The 15,713-nt window shown below is 45.5% G+C and overlaps 1 protein-coding gene across 3 annotated transcripts in view; it reads right to left on the reverse strand.

Moving 5' to 3' along the window:
* EXTL1 (exostosin like glycosyltransferase 1) overlaps nucleotides 1-15,713 on the reverse strand; it is a 40,906-nt gene that overhangs the window by 8,424 nt on the left and 16,769 nt on the right. For all 3 annotated transcript variants that reach the window (XM_030218910.1, XM_030218909.1, XM_030218908.1), the window contains exons 2-3: nucleotides 3,894-3,987; nucleotides 2,335-2,442 (exon numbers count right to left, since the gene is read on the reverse strand). In XM_030218910.1, coding sequence (XP_030074770.1) covers nucleotides 2,335-2,442; nucleotides 3,894-3,987 — 202 coding nt within the window. The remainder of the gene's footprint in view (nucleotides 1-2,334; nucleotides 2,443-3,893; nucleotides 3,988-15,713) is intronic.

The following is a 15,713-nucleotide window of genomic DNA, read 5'->3' on the forward strand; positions in this document are numbered from 1 at the left end:
GATGTCCACAACGAATATACATGAACGTGATTTGCATACACTGCCTCCATTATATGCAAATCTTTCATGCATATTCATTGTGGATAAAGACAAAACCAAATTCCTAGTGCTATCCAGTCCGCACCATCCCAATACCCACCAACACTCACAATCAACCAACAAACTTTCCAAATCGAACCACAACTAAAAATAGCGGGAATTATTCTAGATAAACACATCTCTGGAGAACCAAGTATCAGAAGCCACGCCAAAATGCTTCAGAACACTATGGAAACTGAGAAGGATCAGACAGAGACAATCATTCCGGCTAATAGTACAATCAATGATAATGTCACAACTAGACTACTGTAATGCAGCATATGTAGGGTGAAAAGAAAACACATTAAAATCATTGCAAAGCGTTCAAAACATGGCAGCAAGACTGATATTTAAAAGGTCGAAATACGAAAGAGCAAGTCCGTTGCTTGAAATGCGACACTGGCTTCCACTTAAAGCAAGACTGCGTTTTCAAAACTGGCACCCTCAACTTCAAAATACTATTTGGAACGGCTCCTGCTAAATCTGATTGAACTATTCCCAAGAAACACAAGCCCTGAAACCAGAGGCTACCTTCTTCTTCATCTACCCAACTGCAGAAACATCTACACAGCTGGATTTAGCTATCAGGGCTCCAAATGGTGGAACTCAATACCCAAGGCCACAAAAAGTATTACTAACTATCTTCAGTTCAGAAAAGAACTGAAAACCCTACCACTTCAAAAAAATTCTATAGCTAAAATATATAAGGTAATGATGTCACTTTCCACTCTGCGACTGCAACACCAAACTTCACCAAATTGTATATTGTAAGCCATGTTGAACCGAAACTTGATTTTGGATACAAGAATGTATAAATAAATACATAAATATCCTTGACTGGCAAGGGGTACTCCAGGATTGGACTTGGGAAACACTGCCACAGACTGACTAATACATACGTAGGAGAAGTCTATAAATGGTGCTTAAAATTGTAACGGGCTTATTAACACCAGTAATTGGGCGGGAATGATCAATTACAGGCATTAATTGGGAACAACTTGAATTTACGCTTGCATCTTGCTAACTGCTATTCTATAAAGATGCACACGCAAAGGGGATGTGGCCATGGAAGGGGCATGGGCGGGTCAGCAGCGTTCATTAAAGATGCACGCCCTGTTATAGAATTCGGGGATCAGCATCTATTTACACCAGGGTTCGGTAGGTATAACTCCTCAAGCCTAAAAGTTGGGCACAGACCCCAGTGTTCCACGCTAAACAGTGCCCGACCCTGAGTGCCCTTTACAGAATGGCGCTCAGCAAATATTTTTTCAGTGCCCAAATTTGACCACCATTTACTAAATTTAGTCCACGGTGGGCAAATAGATTGGTGCTGCTTGTCCAAATCTGCATCTATAGCAGTGCTTATCAAACATTCTCTAGCTGGGATCTCATTAACGTGGCCACAGAAAGTGCATGACTCCCAGAGGCTTGGGACAATAACGTCTCTAAGGCAATGCCCCCACCCCAGGTCATGATTCCAATCGAGATCTCAAAGAAAAAAGCAGGGGATACCTCTACGACAAAGAATCACAGCAAGCAAAAGTAGAGGCTCACCAAAGACAAATCCACCACTGTTGGACTATCAGGTGAATTTTCGAAAGAGAAGGACGCCCATCTTCTGACACAAATCGGGAGATGGGTGTCCTTCTCTCAGGGTCGCCCAAATCGGCATAATGGAAAGCCGATTTTGGGCGTCCTCAACTGCTTTCTGTCGCGGGGATGACCAAAATTCACAGGGGCTTGTCAGCACCGTACCGAAGGCGGGACTGGGGCGTGATTTAGAGATGGACGTCCTCAGCCGATAATGGAAAAAAGAAGGGCGTCCCTGACGAGCATTTGGCCAACTTTACTTGGTCCATTTTTTTTCACGACCAAGCCTCGAAAAGGTGCCCGAACTGACCAGATGACCACCGGCAGGAATCGGGGATGACCTCCTCTCACTCCCTCAGTGGTCACCAACCCCCTCCCACCCCAAAATACATGACAACTTGGGTGTCCCATTCGATTATGCCCCTCCACATCTCCAGTGGTGGATTAGTCTTTGGTCAGCCTCTACTTTTGCCTGCTCCAATCGAGATCTACAATTTGGGAAGCTCTGGCCTATAGTATATCACTTTGAACGAATGTCTTCAAAAAGGTGATAAATAAATAAACAAAACTTTTAATTAATCAAGCCTATTGGCTGGGCAGGGAAGTTTCAGAGCAGAACTAGCCCTTAGGAGGCATCTTACATTGCTGTCACCCCTCACCTCTTACCTGCAGAAGGAGCTTCTCATCTCCTACGATGGCTGCCTTCTTCCAGTCGATGACTTCGGAGAATGGCAACTCCCAGCCGTTACTGAGCAGAACCGGGACACAGGCAGCCTGGATCGAGACCAAAACATCAGTAAGTAAGAACAGGAACTGTAGGGATCTGTCTCACAGGTACGTTTAGAAACTGATTTCCTACCCCCTACCCTCCTCACCCAAAAATAATGAACTACATAAGGGCATTAGAGTCTGTATACATTGAATGTAAAATAAGAAAGTCCAGTATCACTGGGAAGCCATCAGAGACCAGTGCAAGGATACTAAGACCCCTAGGCAAAGCTTTAGCCTTTCACTCCTTTAATTCACTTTTAGGGCCCTAGACCCTTCCCTCTGCCCAATCACCCCAATACAACCCCCCCCCCCCCCAAATGATCCTGAAGAAACGCATAAATGTGTAGGCATAGATGATTGAGTTCTGTGTAGCTATCAGAAGCTATCAGTTTGCTGTGACTGTAGCTTCTCTTTTATGCCCCCAGCCCCGGAAGCTGCTGCCCTAGGCCGCTGCTTAGCTGTCTTTTATGAAAGCGCAGCAAACCTACCATGGCTTGCTGTGCAACAATGCAGCTCCACCAATGGACTCCCCCGGGTTCTGATCCCCACCATGCATCATTCCCAGCGCTAGAAAATATTTTTGAATTTTCTAGAGCAGGGGGTGTGCCCGGCAGTAATTGGGCAGCGCCGTGCACTGCCCGGTTACCGCTGGGCTCCCCCAGGAAATGGCCATGCGTCAAGTGTTTAACTTACCACACGGCCATTCCCTTCCTTTAAAGAAAGGCCTTTTACCAGTGACGGTACTACAGCAGGGGTGTTCAATGTCGGTACTCGAGGCCTGCAACCCAGTCAGGTTTTCAGGATTTTCCCAATGAATATGCATGAGATCCATTTGCACACGTGCCAGTCAAACCCCCAATATATGAAGCACACATTGACGTATGATTTCTACACCTTTAAGTATAAAATTTTCAATTTTCTTTTTACTTGGAAGGCTTATATTTAAACGCAGGAAACAGGCGGCAATGTTTGCTTCCACATTCAGGTTTGCTCAGCATTTTGCTCACTACTGGGGCTTAGGGGCTTGCACGGGCTTCCTTCTGCTTCGAAATTAAAGAAAAACCAGCAGATTTTAAAGAAAGAATCGGGACAAATCCTCTCTTCAAACACTTCAACGCCTGCTCAGAGCTGGTGTTATTTTTTCAGCGGTAAAGGCTGTTCTGGTTTTTTTTTTTTTTAAATCCTTCTGGGGAATGGGTTTCATGTCAGTTACCACCAGGATTGGAATTGGGTCCAGCTCTAGGTGGAGATGTTCAGACCAGGTTCATGTGGAAAGAAACGTTTGGGACAACTGTTATGTCTTTACCGTTTCAGACTACTTTGGAGTGATAGAAATGAACCAAAGGTCACTAAAGATGGGCACCGCCTAGTGGACATACATTCGAATCCCACCCCTTACCAAACAAACATCAGAAAAGAGACTGGCCTCAGGCGACAGTTCTCCATCATGTTACCTGCAGGGCTTCTAGGAAACGGAAGGAGCCCAAGCGTCGCCCTCGAGGGATGAGGCAAAATGTGGAGTTCCTGAGCAGCTCCTGATAATCGAACCTGAAACCAAAAATAAGGGTAAATTTCTACAAGAAACCTTGATCTCAACTCCCAAACACTTGAGAACAGCCTAAGAGAACAGTAACACAATAACATAGTAAATGACGGCAGAGAAAGCCCTGTACGGTCCATCCAGTCTGCCCAACAAGATAAACTCATATGTGCTACTTTATGTGTATACCTGACCTTGATTTGTATCTGCCACTTTCAGGGCACAGACTGTAGAAGTCTGCCCAGCACTAGCCCCGCCTCCCAACCACTAGCCCCACCTCCCACCACCGGCTCTGCCACCCTATCTCCGCTAAGCTTCTGAGGATCCCTTCCTTCTGAACAGGATTCCTTATGTTTATCCCACGCATGTTTGAATTCCATTACCGTGGGCATTCCAAGTATCCACCACTCTCTCCGTGAAAAAATACTTCCTGACATTTTTCTTGAGTCTGGCCCCCTTCAATCTCATTTCATGTCCTCTCGTTCTACTGCCTTCCCATCTACGGAAAAGGTTCATTTGCAGATTAATACCTTTCAAATATTTGAACGTCTGTATCATAGTAGAATACATGCAGTAAGATGTTTGGCACATGTATTTCTGAGTTGAGCACTATGGATTTGTTCTGCTCCTTGGGATCCAGCAGGTACATGTGATCTGGATAGATCACTGTTGGCAACAGGAGACTGGGCTGGATGGACCTTTGGTTTGACTCAGTATGACATAAGAACATAAGAATAGCCATAGTGGGTCAGACCAATGGTTCATCCGGCCCAGTATCCTGCTTCCAACAGTGGCCAATCCAGGTCACAACTACCTGGCAGAAACCCAAATAGTACCAACATTCCATGTAAAAGAATAGCAAAATTCCCAGAATCCCAAAGAGTAGCAAGATTCCATGTAGAATCTCAAATAGTAGCAAAATTCCGGAATCCCAAAGAGTAGCAAGATGCCATTAAGAATGTCATAGTAGCAAAATTCCGGAATCCCAAAGAGTAGCAAGATTCCATGCTACCAATCTTAAAGCAAGCAGTGGCTTCCCCATGTCTATCACATCTTATGTTCTAAGGTGCACATACCCTGAGGAAGCTGACATCAGAGGGGGGCAGGAGACCAGCAGAGCCGACAGCACACCCCCTTGCTTGGAGGAGGGGGGTGTGTGCACTTACTGTTTCTAATTCACTTTTGAGTTTGGATTTGGGGCAGAGAAAGAGTTACAGCCAAAGGTGCTAAGACACCATTTTCATGAACAGATACTTTGTACTGAGGCAGCAGTGTGAGAGCATCGCCTGCTTACTGTGGTTCCTGCATGTACAGAAATAAATTTGTGGCTTTACAGCAGCCAGAGCAAACACAAGTCTGCCCAGTTCGGAGGGCGGCACCTTCCATTCCTCTGACTGTGTAACCCCTTCAGTTCTTTCATTAAATATACTGTATTCTGTTTCAAATATAACCACCAGAGCAATGCCGGGGGGGGGGGGGGGGGAGGGAGAGGAGGCACCTACTTTCTTTTACAGAATACTAGCGGAACTGGATATATAAATGCATGTTTTCTGTCAGACACAAGCACAGACGTCAGCCACAGAGCTGGTGTAAGTGCTCATGCCCACATTTTTATTTATTTATGTTAAAAACATGGAGTGGAGGAGTGGCCTAGTGGTTAGGGTGGTGGACTCTGGTCCTGGGGAGCTGAGGAACTGAGTTCGATTCCCACTTCAGGCACAGGCAGCTCCTTGTGACTCTGGGCAAGTCACTTAACCCTCCATTGCCCCATGTAAGCTGCATTGAGCCTGCCAAGAGTGGGAAAGCGCAGGGTACAAATGTAACAAAAATAAAATAGATACTATTGGAGATTCTACATGGAATGTTGCTGCTATTGGAGATTCTACATGGAATGTTGCTATTCCACTAGCAACATTCCATGTAGAAGGCTGCGCAGGCTTCTGTGAGTCTGACGTCCTGCAGTCTCACAGAAGCAGCCTGATGCTGACATGTTTTTTTTTTTTTTGCACAATCGTATCTGCTGTACCCTATGACCGTTCACGACATCTGTCCTGGTCATCTCATAGATGCTCACTGTTACACTGGCCTTTTCAGCTTGGAGAAAAGACGGCTGAGGTATATAAGATAATGAGTGGAGTGGAACGGGTAGACGTGAATCGCTTCTTTACTCTTTCCAAAAATACTAGGACTAGGGGGCACGCAATGAAGCTACAAAGTTTTATTTTGTTTTTATCTGTTTAATATGTGTGTTTATATGGCAGCTGCTTAGGGTTTAAGCTGTTTTTTTTTAATTACATTTGTACCCTGCGCTTTCCCACTCATGGCAGGCTCAATGTGGCGGGCAATGGAGGGTTAAGTGACTTGCCCAGAGTCACGAGGAGCTGCCTGTGCTGGGAATTGAACTCAGTTCCTCAGGACCAAAGTTCACCACCCTAACCACTAGGCCACTCCTCCACTGTTGCTACTATTTGAGATTCCACTAGCAACATTCCATGTAGAAGTCGGCCCTTGCAGATCACCAATGTGGCCGCGCAGGCTTCTGCTTCTGTGAGTCTGACGTCCTGCAGGACATCAGACTCACAGAAACAGAAGCCTGCGCAGCCTTCTACATGGAATGTTGCTAGTGGAATAGCAACATTCCATGTAGAATCTCCAATAGTAGCAACATTCCATGTAGAATCTCCAATAGTATCTATTTTATTTTTGTTACATTTGTACCCTGCGCTTTCCCACTCATGGCAGGCTCAATGCGGCTTACATGGGGCAATGGAGGGTTAAGTGACTTGCCCAGAGTCACAAGGAGCTGCCTGTGCCTGAAGTGGGAATCAAACTCAGTTCCTCAGTTCCCCAGGACCAAAGTCCACCACCCTAACCACTAGGCCACACCTTTCTACATGGAATGTTGCTATTCCACTAGCAACATTCCATGTAGAAGTCAGCGGCCCTTGCAGATCACCAATGTGGCTGCGCAGCCAAACCAGGGGCCCAGGCCCCCATGGCCCCCTGTTGCTACGCCCCTGCTCAGAAGACATACACAAACAAACGCATTCCTGGGGCAGAGCTTGGGATGGAAATGGTACACATACCTGTCTAGGTACCCGGTAATAAAAGGCTCTCCAAGAGGAATGAATTTAATTTGTACTCTGCTTTCTATCTTAATACTGAACTCATCGAGAAACACTGTGCCATGAGTTCCGTCCAGTCTGTGCGTCCTGCCTCTGCTACTTTCATCAGCACCATCAGTTCCCTGCAATCTCTGCAAGAGAAACAGCAATTCACAAGGCACAAGACACTGAATGTTGCGTTTAAACAGTCATAAATGATACTTTAGTAATATCTTTAATCATCCAGAATGTGAAGTGCCTCCGAATACTGGAAAGACGCCTAACGCTCAAACTGAATCAACAGCCTCTTTGAAACCGGGAATTTTATGGAAGCAAAGATGGAAAGAATTTGGTGGAAAAAAGGTCATGTGTGGCTGGCGTCAGGAGCCCTGGCCCTCGCTCTGGTATTCCTGGCTTTTGGAATGAAGTCAGGGAATGCTTCTGAAAAGCTCTTTTTAAAATCTGGGCACAGAAAGGCATTTGTTCAGTGGGTCCCAAGAGGACCAGAGCTGTGAATAAGGTTATTGCTTAGCTGGGAGTACACCACAGTCTTTAAGAAGGTTTAAGGTTACAAGCACACAGGCGATGCTGGTTTTGCAAGAATTCTGAGGTTAGACAACTGCAAGGATTTTTCTGCAAACTAGTGGAAAGAAAAGTTGAGAAGAAAGACAGTATAAGGCTGAGTTTTAGTGGACTCAGGACCGTACGCTGTGCAGCTCACCGTGGTGCCCCCCTGCCCCACCCACTTCGCCACCATTAATGAGAGGAGATGGTGGGCTGGGGACAATATTCACACCCCTCCCTGTCTGCACCGCTCACACAGCCTTTTCGCTGACATTGGTCCTCGGGTCAGAACAGAAGGTTAAATGCATTAATGCAGCAGATGCACATAAGTACGTAAGTATTGCCACACGGGGACAGACCAAAGGTCCATCAAGCCCAGAATCCTGTTTCTAACAGTGGCCAATCCAGGATACAAATACCTGGCAAGATCCCCAAAACGTTCAGTACGTTTTATGCTGCTTATCCCAGAAATAAGCAGTGGAGTTTTCCCCCAAGTCATTTTAATAATGGTCTATGGACTTTTCCTTTAGGAAGCCGTCCAAACCGTTTTTAAACCCCGCTATGCTAACCGCCTTTAGCAAACCAGAGAGAACGATGTGTAAGCCCCAGGCAGGGTTTACAGAATACACGTATAGGCGGAAATATTTTTGGCACCGATTTTTCATCCTAAGAATAAAAATGAGCAGGCGTATATATTGAATTAGGGAGATATATACTATTAACAGAGCCCATAGTTCAACATCCGCAATCAGTACACATTCATGAAGGAGCATGAAGAAACCAGAACACCTGGTAACCGACACTGAGAGCGCAAACCACCTTCCACACCACAGACCCAACATACAGCTCGGCACAGAGAGGGAGGGCGTAGGCCAACAACTAACTGCAGCCCCACCCCCACCCCAAATGCTGTTACCATTCGAGTTTCCACAGGCAGATCAAGGGGAAGCACCTGCTGCATCCCTCGCTTTCTTCTCCTTCTCTGGCTACAGGCCATTTTCAGCTTCTACAAAACTACATTTCATTTTTTTTAAATCCTTTGTTACATAATCAGCAGAACGAACCACAGCCCCACCAACCTTTTGCCCCATATGGCATCACCAGCCAGGGAGCTCAAGGATGAGGGTGAAAGATGGTTTATTTGGTCCCCAGTTTAAAAAAGCGTCCCTGCTTTGTTATCCATACATATTTCTCTGAATTAGCAACAACACATCAGTCTGATTATTGAGTCCCATGATGTGGGTGTTCCCAGGATTTAGACGTAATGGTATAATAATGTCATTTGTGTGCCTAACTTCCATTAGTGGGGTAATGAGTGGAATGGAACAGGTCGATGTGGAACGTCTGTTTACGCTTTCCAAAAATACTAGGACAAGGGGGCATGCGATGAAGCTGCTATGTAGTAAATTTAAAACGAATCAGAGGAAAACTTTCTTCACTCAACACGTAGTTAGACTCTGGAATTCGTTGCCGGAAAAAGTGGTTAAGGCAGTTGACTTAGCAGACTTTAAAAAAAGGCTTGGACGGCTTCCTGGAGGAAAAGGCCATAGAATGTTATTGAATGGACGTGGGAATAATCCACTATTTCTGGGATGGGCGGGACAAATTGTTTGTTCTTTTGGCAGCTGTCCAAGAAAGGGTGCTGAGCTCGATGGACCCTTGGTCTGTCCCAGCATGGCGATGCTTATGTACTTATGTACCAGCACTTTGTTTATATGGGACATGCAGGTTATGAACCATAACATAACTTTGCAACAGTAACTGAGAATTATGAGCATAGCTATGCCTCTGTGAACAGGTTAAGAATCAATGAGAAGCTAAATCATAAGAAATTATACAGAATGTGAGTCTCATGTCAGCTTGCTCCTTCTGTTGGAGACACAGGCAGATATGGAGTCATAACAAAGATATGTGTGGCAAGAGAATACTATAATGTAAGAGGGAAATTTTGCTGTTGACCATGGAAGCAGATAATGAAAGAGACATAACTTTAGTTGCTGGGAAGATGGTTTTTGCAAAGTAGGATAGCCTCACTGACCTTACTTATTATAAACAAACATGTTATGAAGGACTTTGCTTCTGAAAAGACAGAATTTGCTAGAATGGGCTGGAATGCTGACTTTGTACTTCCAATACTAGTCTATGAGAGACAAGAGTATAAAAGGAGAATTATATTGCTAAGAATGTAAAAAGAATTGAAGCAATGCAAAAAAAAGCTACGAGAATGGTATGGGATTTGCGTTGCAAGACGTATGAGGAGAGACTTGCTGACCTGAAGAGGAAAGGAGAAACAGGGGTGATATGATACAGACGTTCAAATATTTGAAAGGTATTAATCCGCAAACGAACCTTTTCCGGAGATGCGAAGGCGGTAGAACGAGAGGACATGAAATGAGATTGAAGGGGGGGGGCAGGCTCAAGAAAAATGTCAGGAAGTATTTTTTCACGGAGAGAGCGGTGGATGCTTGGAATGCCCTCCCGCCGGAGGTGGTGGAAATGAAAATGGTAACGGAATTCAAACATGCGTGGGATAAACATAAAGGAATCCTGTTCAGAAGGAATGGATCCTCAGGAGCTTAGCCGAGATTGGGTGGCAGAGCCAGTGGCGGGAGGCGGGGATGGTGCTGGGCAGACTTATATGGTCTGTGCCAGAACCGGTGGTGGGAGGCGGGGCTGGTGGTTGGGAGGCGAGGATAGTGCTGGGCAGACTTATACGGTCTGTGCCAGAGCCGGTGGTGGGAGGCGGGACTGGTGGTTGGGAGGCGGGGCTAGTGCTGGGCAGACTTATAGGGTCTGTGCCCTGAAAATGAGAGATACATATCAAGGTCAGGTATACACAAAAAGTAGCACATATGAGTTTATCTTGTTGGGCAGACTGGATGGACCGTGCAGGTCTTTTTCTGCCGTCATCTACTATGTTACTATGTAAAAGGAGAATTATGGAGAGAGGCAACCAGAGAGCTAATGTCAGAGGTCACGTTTGTTTCCTGGCAATGCTGTCTCATATGAGAATTAATTAATTATATTATGTAGCCTAATTGTATTCCTGATAGGTAAGTGTAATAAACAACTATTGATTATTCTCATATTATTACTTTAGCCTTCTGTGTCTTTCTGTCTCTCCACCTGGTGCTGTTAGGACCATATTCTCTGGAGTGCTGGACATTCCAGCTTGCAGGTAAATAGTACCTTTATACCTGGGAGAGGGCAGAAAGATAAACAACTTCCACCAGGTTTTGTTAGGTGCGAGATCCACGCTAAGCTAGAATTTTATAAAGGGCGCTCCACGCACCGCATCCTTTGCAACACTTAATTTAGCGTGGATCATCCCTGCACCTAACCTTGGGGCACCATTTCAGTACCCTTCTCCACCACCGCCAACTCCAGGCTCCGCCCTTTCTGCCTCGCCTCACCCCATGCGTGGAACGGACTCCCTGAGCCCATACGCCAGGCCCCCTCCCTGCCCATCTTCAAATCATTGCTCAAAGCCCACCTCTTCAATGTCGCCTTCAGCATCTAAGGAAATCTAGACTGCCCCAACTTGGCATTTCGTCCTTTAGATTGTAAGCTCCTTTGAGCAGGGACTGTCCTTCTTTATTAAACTGTACAGCGCTGCGTAACCCTAGTAGCGCTCTAGAAATGTTAAGTAGTAGTATTACATATAGCAGTGATTTAACCAGAGCTGAGATTGTGATGTCATAATGCCTCATTCCACCAATGCCTAAGAGCCAACCTCATCAGTGATGTCACAATGGCTTGATTGGCCTATATTTGTCTCACTCTTATCTATTAGATTGTAAGCTCTTTGAGCAAGGACTGTCTCTCTTTGTTAAATTGTACAGTGCTGCGTAACCCTAGTAGCGCTCTAGAAATGTTTAGTAGTAGTAGTAGAAATCCACCCAAAGTAATGCACTGCCCCCCCCCCCCCCCCCCCACCACAACAAGACAATTTTCAAAAATATTTTCTGGCTTCCAATCTCCTATCGAATAGCGTTTAAAATCTTAGTCATCACGAAGATATGGGGGGGGGGGAAGGTAAATAAGCAAGGTGTTACGATTTGAAAGGTGGTTACGATGTCATACTGATTATGTTTAAATTGTGTACAAGTTATGTCACTGTTAATAATAAGATTTAACCATAAAGAGAGAGGGAAGGGAGGGAGGGGAGGGTTGTTGGGAGATAAAAGAAGAAAATAACTTGACGCTGGGAGAAAAGTTGACAGTTGACTGTTAAATTAACAATGTTATTGGTTGAAACGCTGTGAATGTCTATTTTCTTCATTATGTCAATAAACAGATTTAAACATAAAATCTTAGTTATTGCCCAGCAGGTCTATTTCTCCAGGTTATCCTCAGTTCTATCCACTATGCTCAAACCATATCTCCAATTCGAACCCTCTGCTCTTCACCACAAAACCTTCCGGTTACTCCTTCTCATCTTCAACTTCCATTTAGTTCATCCTAGGAATTACCGTCTCGGTGTCATGGCGCCAGAACCGTCTTCCTCTGGGCATCCGCCTGGATTCCTCAATACAAACATTTCAAGGAGCTTGGAAGACTTTTCTGGACTAGGCAAATCCCCACCAGGCCTAGTGACGTCCAGCAATGTGTTCCCTGCCCTCCCTTTGTGCTTTATTACTAGAACTATCGTACTTGCATTTTTTGTAACCTAGATCTCCTTTGGTTGCTCGATGTTAGTATTTAGCCCTTTCTTTCTCATTTTAATATATAAACCGCTTTGATATGTTAATTGGTTTAACAGTATATCAAATAAAAACTTAAAGTAATGAAATGTAATATAAGTTACAGGATGCCCTTCTTTCCCATTACAGTACATAAAGGTTCCCCTTCTTACATTCTGTCTCCTTCCCTCCCATCCTACTACTACTTAACATTTCTAAAGCGCTACTAGGGTTACGCAGCGCTGTACAATTTAACATAGAGGGACGGTCCCTGCTCAAGGAGCTTACAATCTAAAAGACAAAGTGAACAGTCAGTCCGAAAGGGGCAGTCAAATTGGGGCAGTCTGGATTACTGAACGGTAAGGGTTAGGTGCAGAACGCAGCATTGAAGAGGTGGGCTTTAAGCAAAGACTTGAAGATGGGCAGGGAGGGGGCTCTAATCCTCTATATTCTCCTCCCTCCGGGCCCCTTCCCTTTCTCTTCCTCTTCTCCCATTCTCTGGCTCCCTCCTTCCAACACATCCTCCATATGCTCCTTCTCCCTGGACCCCTTCTCTTTCTCCTCTCATTTGCTGGCTCCCTCCCTGGGCCCCTTCCTGTTCCCCATGTCTCTTAATCATCATGCTCCCCCCCCCCCCTTCCTCCACTCCCGTTTGCTTCCCTCATGACTGTAAGGACCCAACATTTAATTCACATGGAATATTCCACATCTGATGAATGCAAGAGAAAAGCAGAGGATTCAGTGGAAGGTGGAACCTGGCAGGTGGCTGCATAGCTAAAACCGTTAGACAATTCCTTCCAATTCTCAAGTCAGCAATTAGCATGTAAGAAACACGTTTTAGATCATAAGGCAAGTTGTCTTTTTAAATTATCCCTGGCACAAAGTTCTCCTGGTCTCACAGTCTGTCACCAAAAAAGAAAAAAAAATGTCTTCATTTTGCTCCTTAATTAATTCCTGGGAGCTTTAAGCAGCTCAGGAACAGTTCCACATTTAGCAAATATTCTTCTTGTTAGGCAGATGTGAAAAAGTCAGAACAGCTGTTCGGAAGGGAAAAACTGCACATAAAGGAGAGTCATGGAATAATAATTCTGATTTCTTCCCTTAAACCAGAGATGGGGAACCTTTCCTCAGTGCCGATGACATGAAGGGCCAAGCGTCTGATGGCCAAGTCAATAAGCACCTGGAAACAATCAGGTTCGATGGGCACCAAAATGGACCAAACCTCAAGAGCAATCAGGCTTATCAGTGGGGGTTCTGCCTCCTGACGCCCAGAATATCCAGTGTATCTGAAACCCTAAGATACACATGACTTTCTCATCCCATATGAGGGCAAAAATTTCCTGAACTAATTACCAAAATAATCGTGGTTGCCAGGAATGGCCATAGCAACTGTGTATTTTCAAAGCACTTAGACTTACAAAGTGAATTTTGTAAGTCTAAGTGCTTTGAAAATGAGCCCCATTATGTGGACTAGTTGGTGGGCCCCCCCCAGCCCCAGCCCCACCTCCACCTCCCTGTCCAGGGTGAACTTTCTGGAATCCAATGCTTTGCAGGACCTGAGACAGCATGGTTTCACTAGACGCAAGTTTTGTCAGACAAATCTGATTAATTTCTTTGACTGGGTGACCAGAGAGTTGAATCGAGGGAGCGCATTAGATGTGGTGTATTTAGATTTTAGCAAAGTCTTTGACACGGTTCTGCATAGAAGACTGATAAATAGGGCTGCATTTCTGAAGTAGGCTGCTTATAGCTATTCTGCAGGCCTGCTTTATTTATTTATTTATTTTATTACATTTGTACCCCGCGCTTTCCCACTCATGGCAGGCTCAATGCGGCTTACATATTATATACAGGTACTTATTTGTACCTTGGGCAATGGAGGGTTAAGTGACTTGCCCAGAGTCACAAGGAGCTGCCTGTGCCTGAAGTGGGAATTGAACTCAGTTCCTCAGGACCAAAGTCCACCACCCTAACCACTTGTTCAGAACCCTTATTTTATCATCCCACTTTAATATTCCCTTATCTCTTATTTGTCCTGTTTGTCTGACCTAATTAGATTGTAAGCAGTCGAGCAGGGACTGTCTCTTCATGTTCAAGTGTACAGCGCTACGTACGTCTAGTAGCGCTATAAAAATGATAAGTTGTAGTAGTAGTCTTTGGGATTCTGCATGGAATCTTGCTATTCTTTGGGATTCCGGAATCTTCCTACTCTTTGTCCTTATCCCTTGTTTGTCCTGTTTGTCTGTCCTAATTAGATCGTAAGCTCTGTCGAGCAGGGACTGTCTCTTCATGTTCAAGTGTACAACGCTGCGTATGTCTAGTAGTGCTATAGAAATGATAAGTAGTAGTAGACAAGAGGGGCAGTGACAGGGAGGAGATGTAAGGGCTGGCTGGCGCTGTGGTGGGAAACTTATAGAGCATCAGTGCTGAGGAGCGCAGTTACCAAGGGATAGCGAAGGAGACAGAGGAAGATGAAGATGGAAAGAGAAAAGAAGCTTTAACTTTGGGTCAGCTATCAGTTGTTTAGCTGACTCAGTTAAGCGTGGGGCCCCTAGGGGTGCTGGACCCTGTGCTGCCACCCCTGATTAGGGCCAGCCCTGATGACTGCATCACAAATTGGAGCAAAGGTGTTCTTTCTGCAGAAACTGTGCACACAAAGAGGGGTATACTCGAAAGGGGCACCCAAGTTTTCCTAAGGACGTCCTCGCAGGACGTCCCGGCGAAGGGGTGGGGAAACCCGTATTATCGAAACAAGATGGACGTCCATCTTTCATTTCATTAATATGGTCGGGGACACCCAAATCTTGACATTTAGGTCGTCCCTAGAGATGGTTGTCCTTAGACTTGGTCATTTCTGATTTTCGGCGATAGTGGAAACTAAGGACGCCCATCTCAGAAACGACAAAATGCAAGCCCTTTGGTCGTGGGAGGAGCCAGCATTCATAGTGCACTGGTCCCCCTGACATGCCAGGACACCAACCAGGCACCCTAGGAGGCACTGCAGTAGACTTCAGAAAAAGCTCTCAGGTGCATAGCTCCCTTACCTTGTGTTGCTGAGCCCCCCCAAAACCCACTACCCACAACTGTACACCACTACCATAGCCCTTACCGGTGAAGCAGAGCACCTAGATGTGGGTACAATGGGTTTTGGAGGGCTCACATTTACCACCACAAGTGTAACAGGTGGGGGGATGGGCCTGGGTCCGCCTGCCTGAAGTGCACTGCACCCACTAAAACTGCTCCAGGGACCTGCGTACTGCTGTGATGGACCTGAGTATGACATTTGAGGCTGGCATAGAGGCTGGCACAAAATATTTTTAAAGTTCTTTTTTGAGGGTGGGAGGGAGTTAGTGACCACTGGGGGAGTAAGGGGAGGTGATCCCC

Source organism: Microcaecilia unicolor, chromosome 11 (genome assembly GCF_901765095.1).
Source record: "Microcaecilia unicolor chromosome 11, aMicUni1.1, whole genome shotgun sequence".
In the NCBI taxonomy this organism is placed as follows: Eukaryota; Metazoa; Chordata; class Amphibia; order Gymnophiona; family Siphonopidae; genus Microcaecilia; species Microcaecilia unicolor.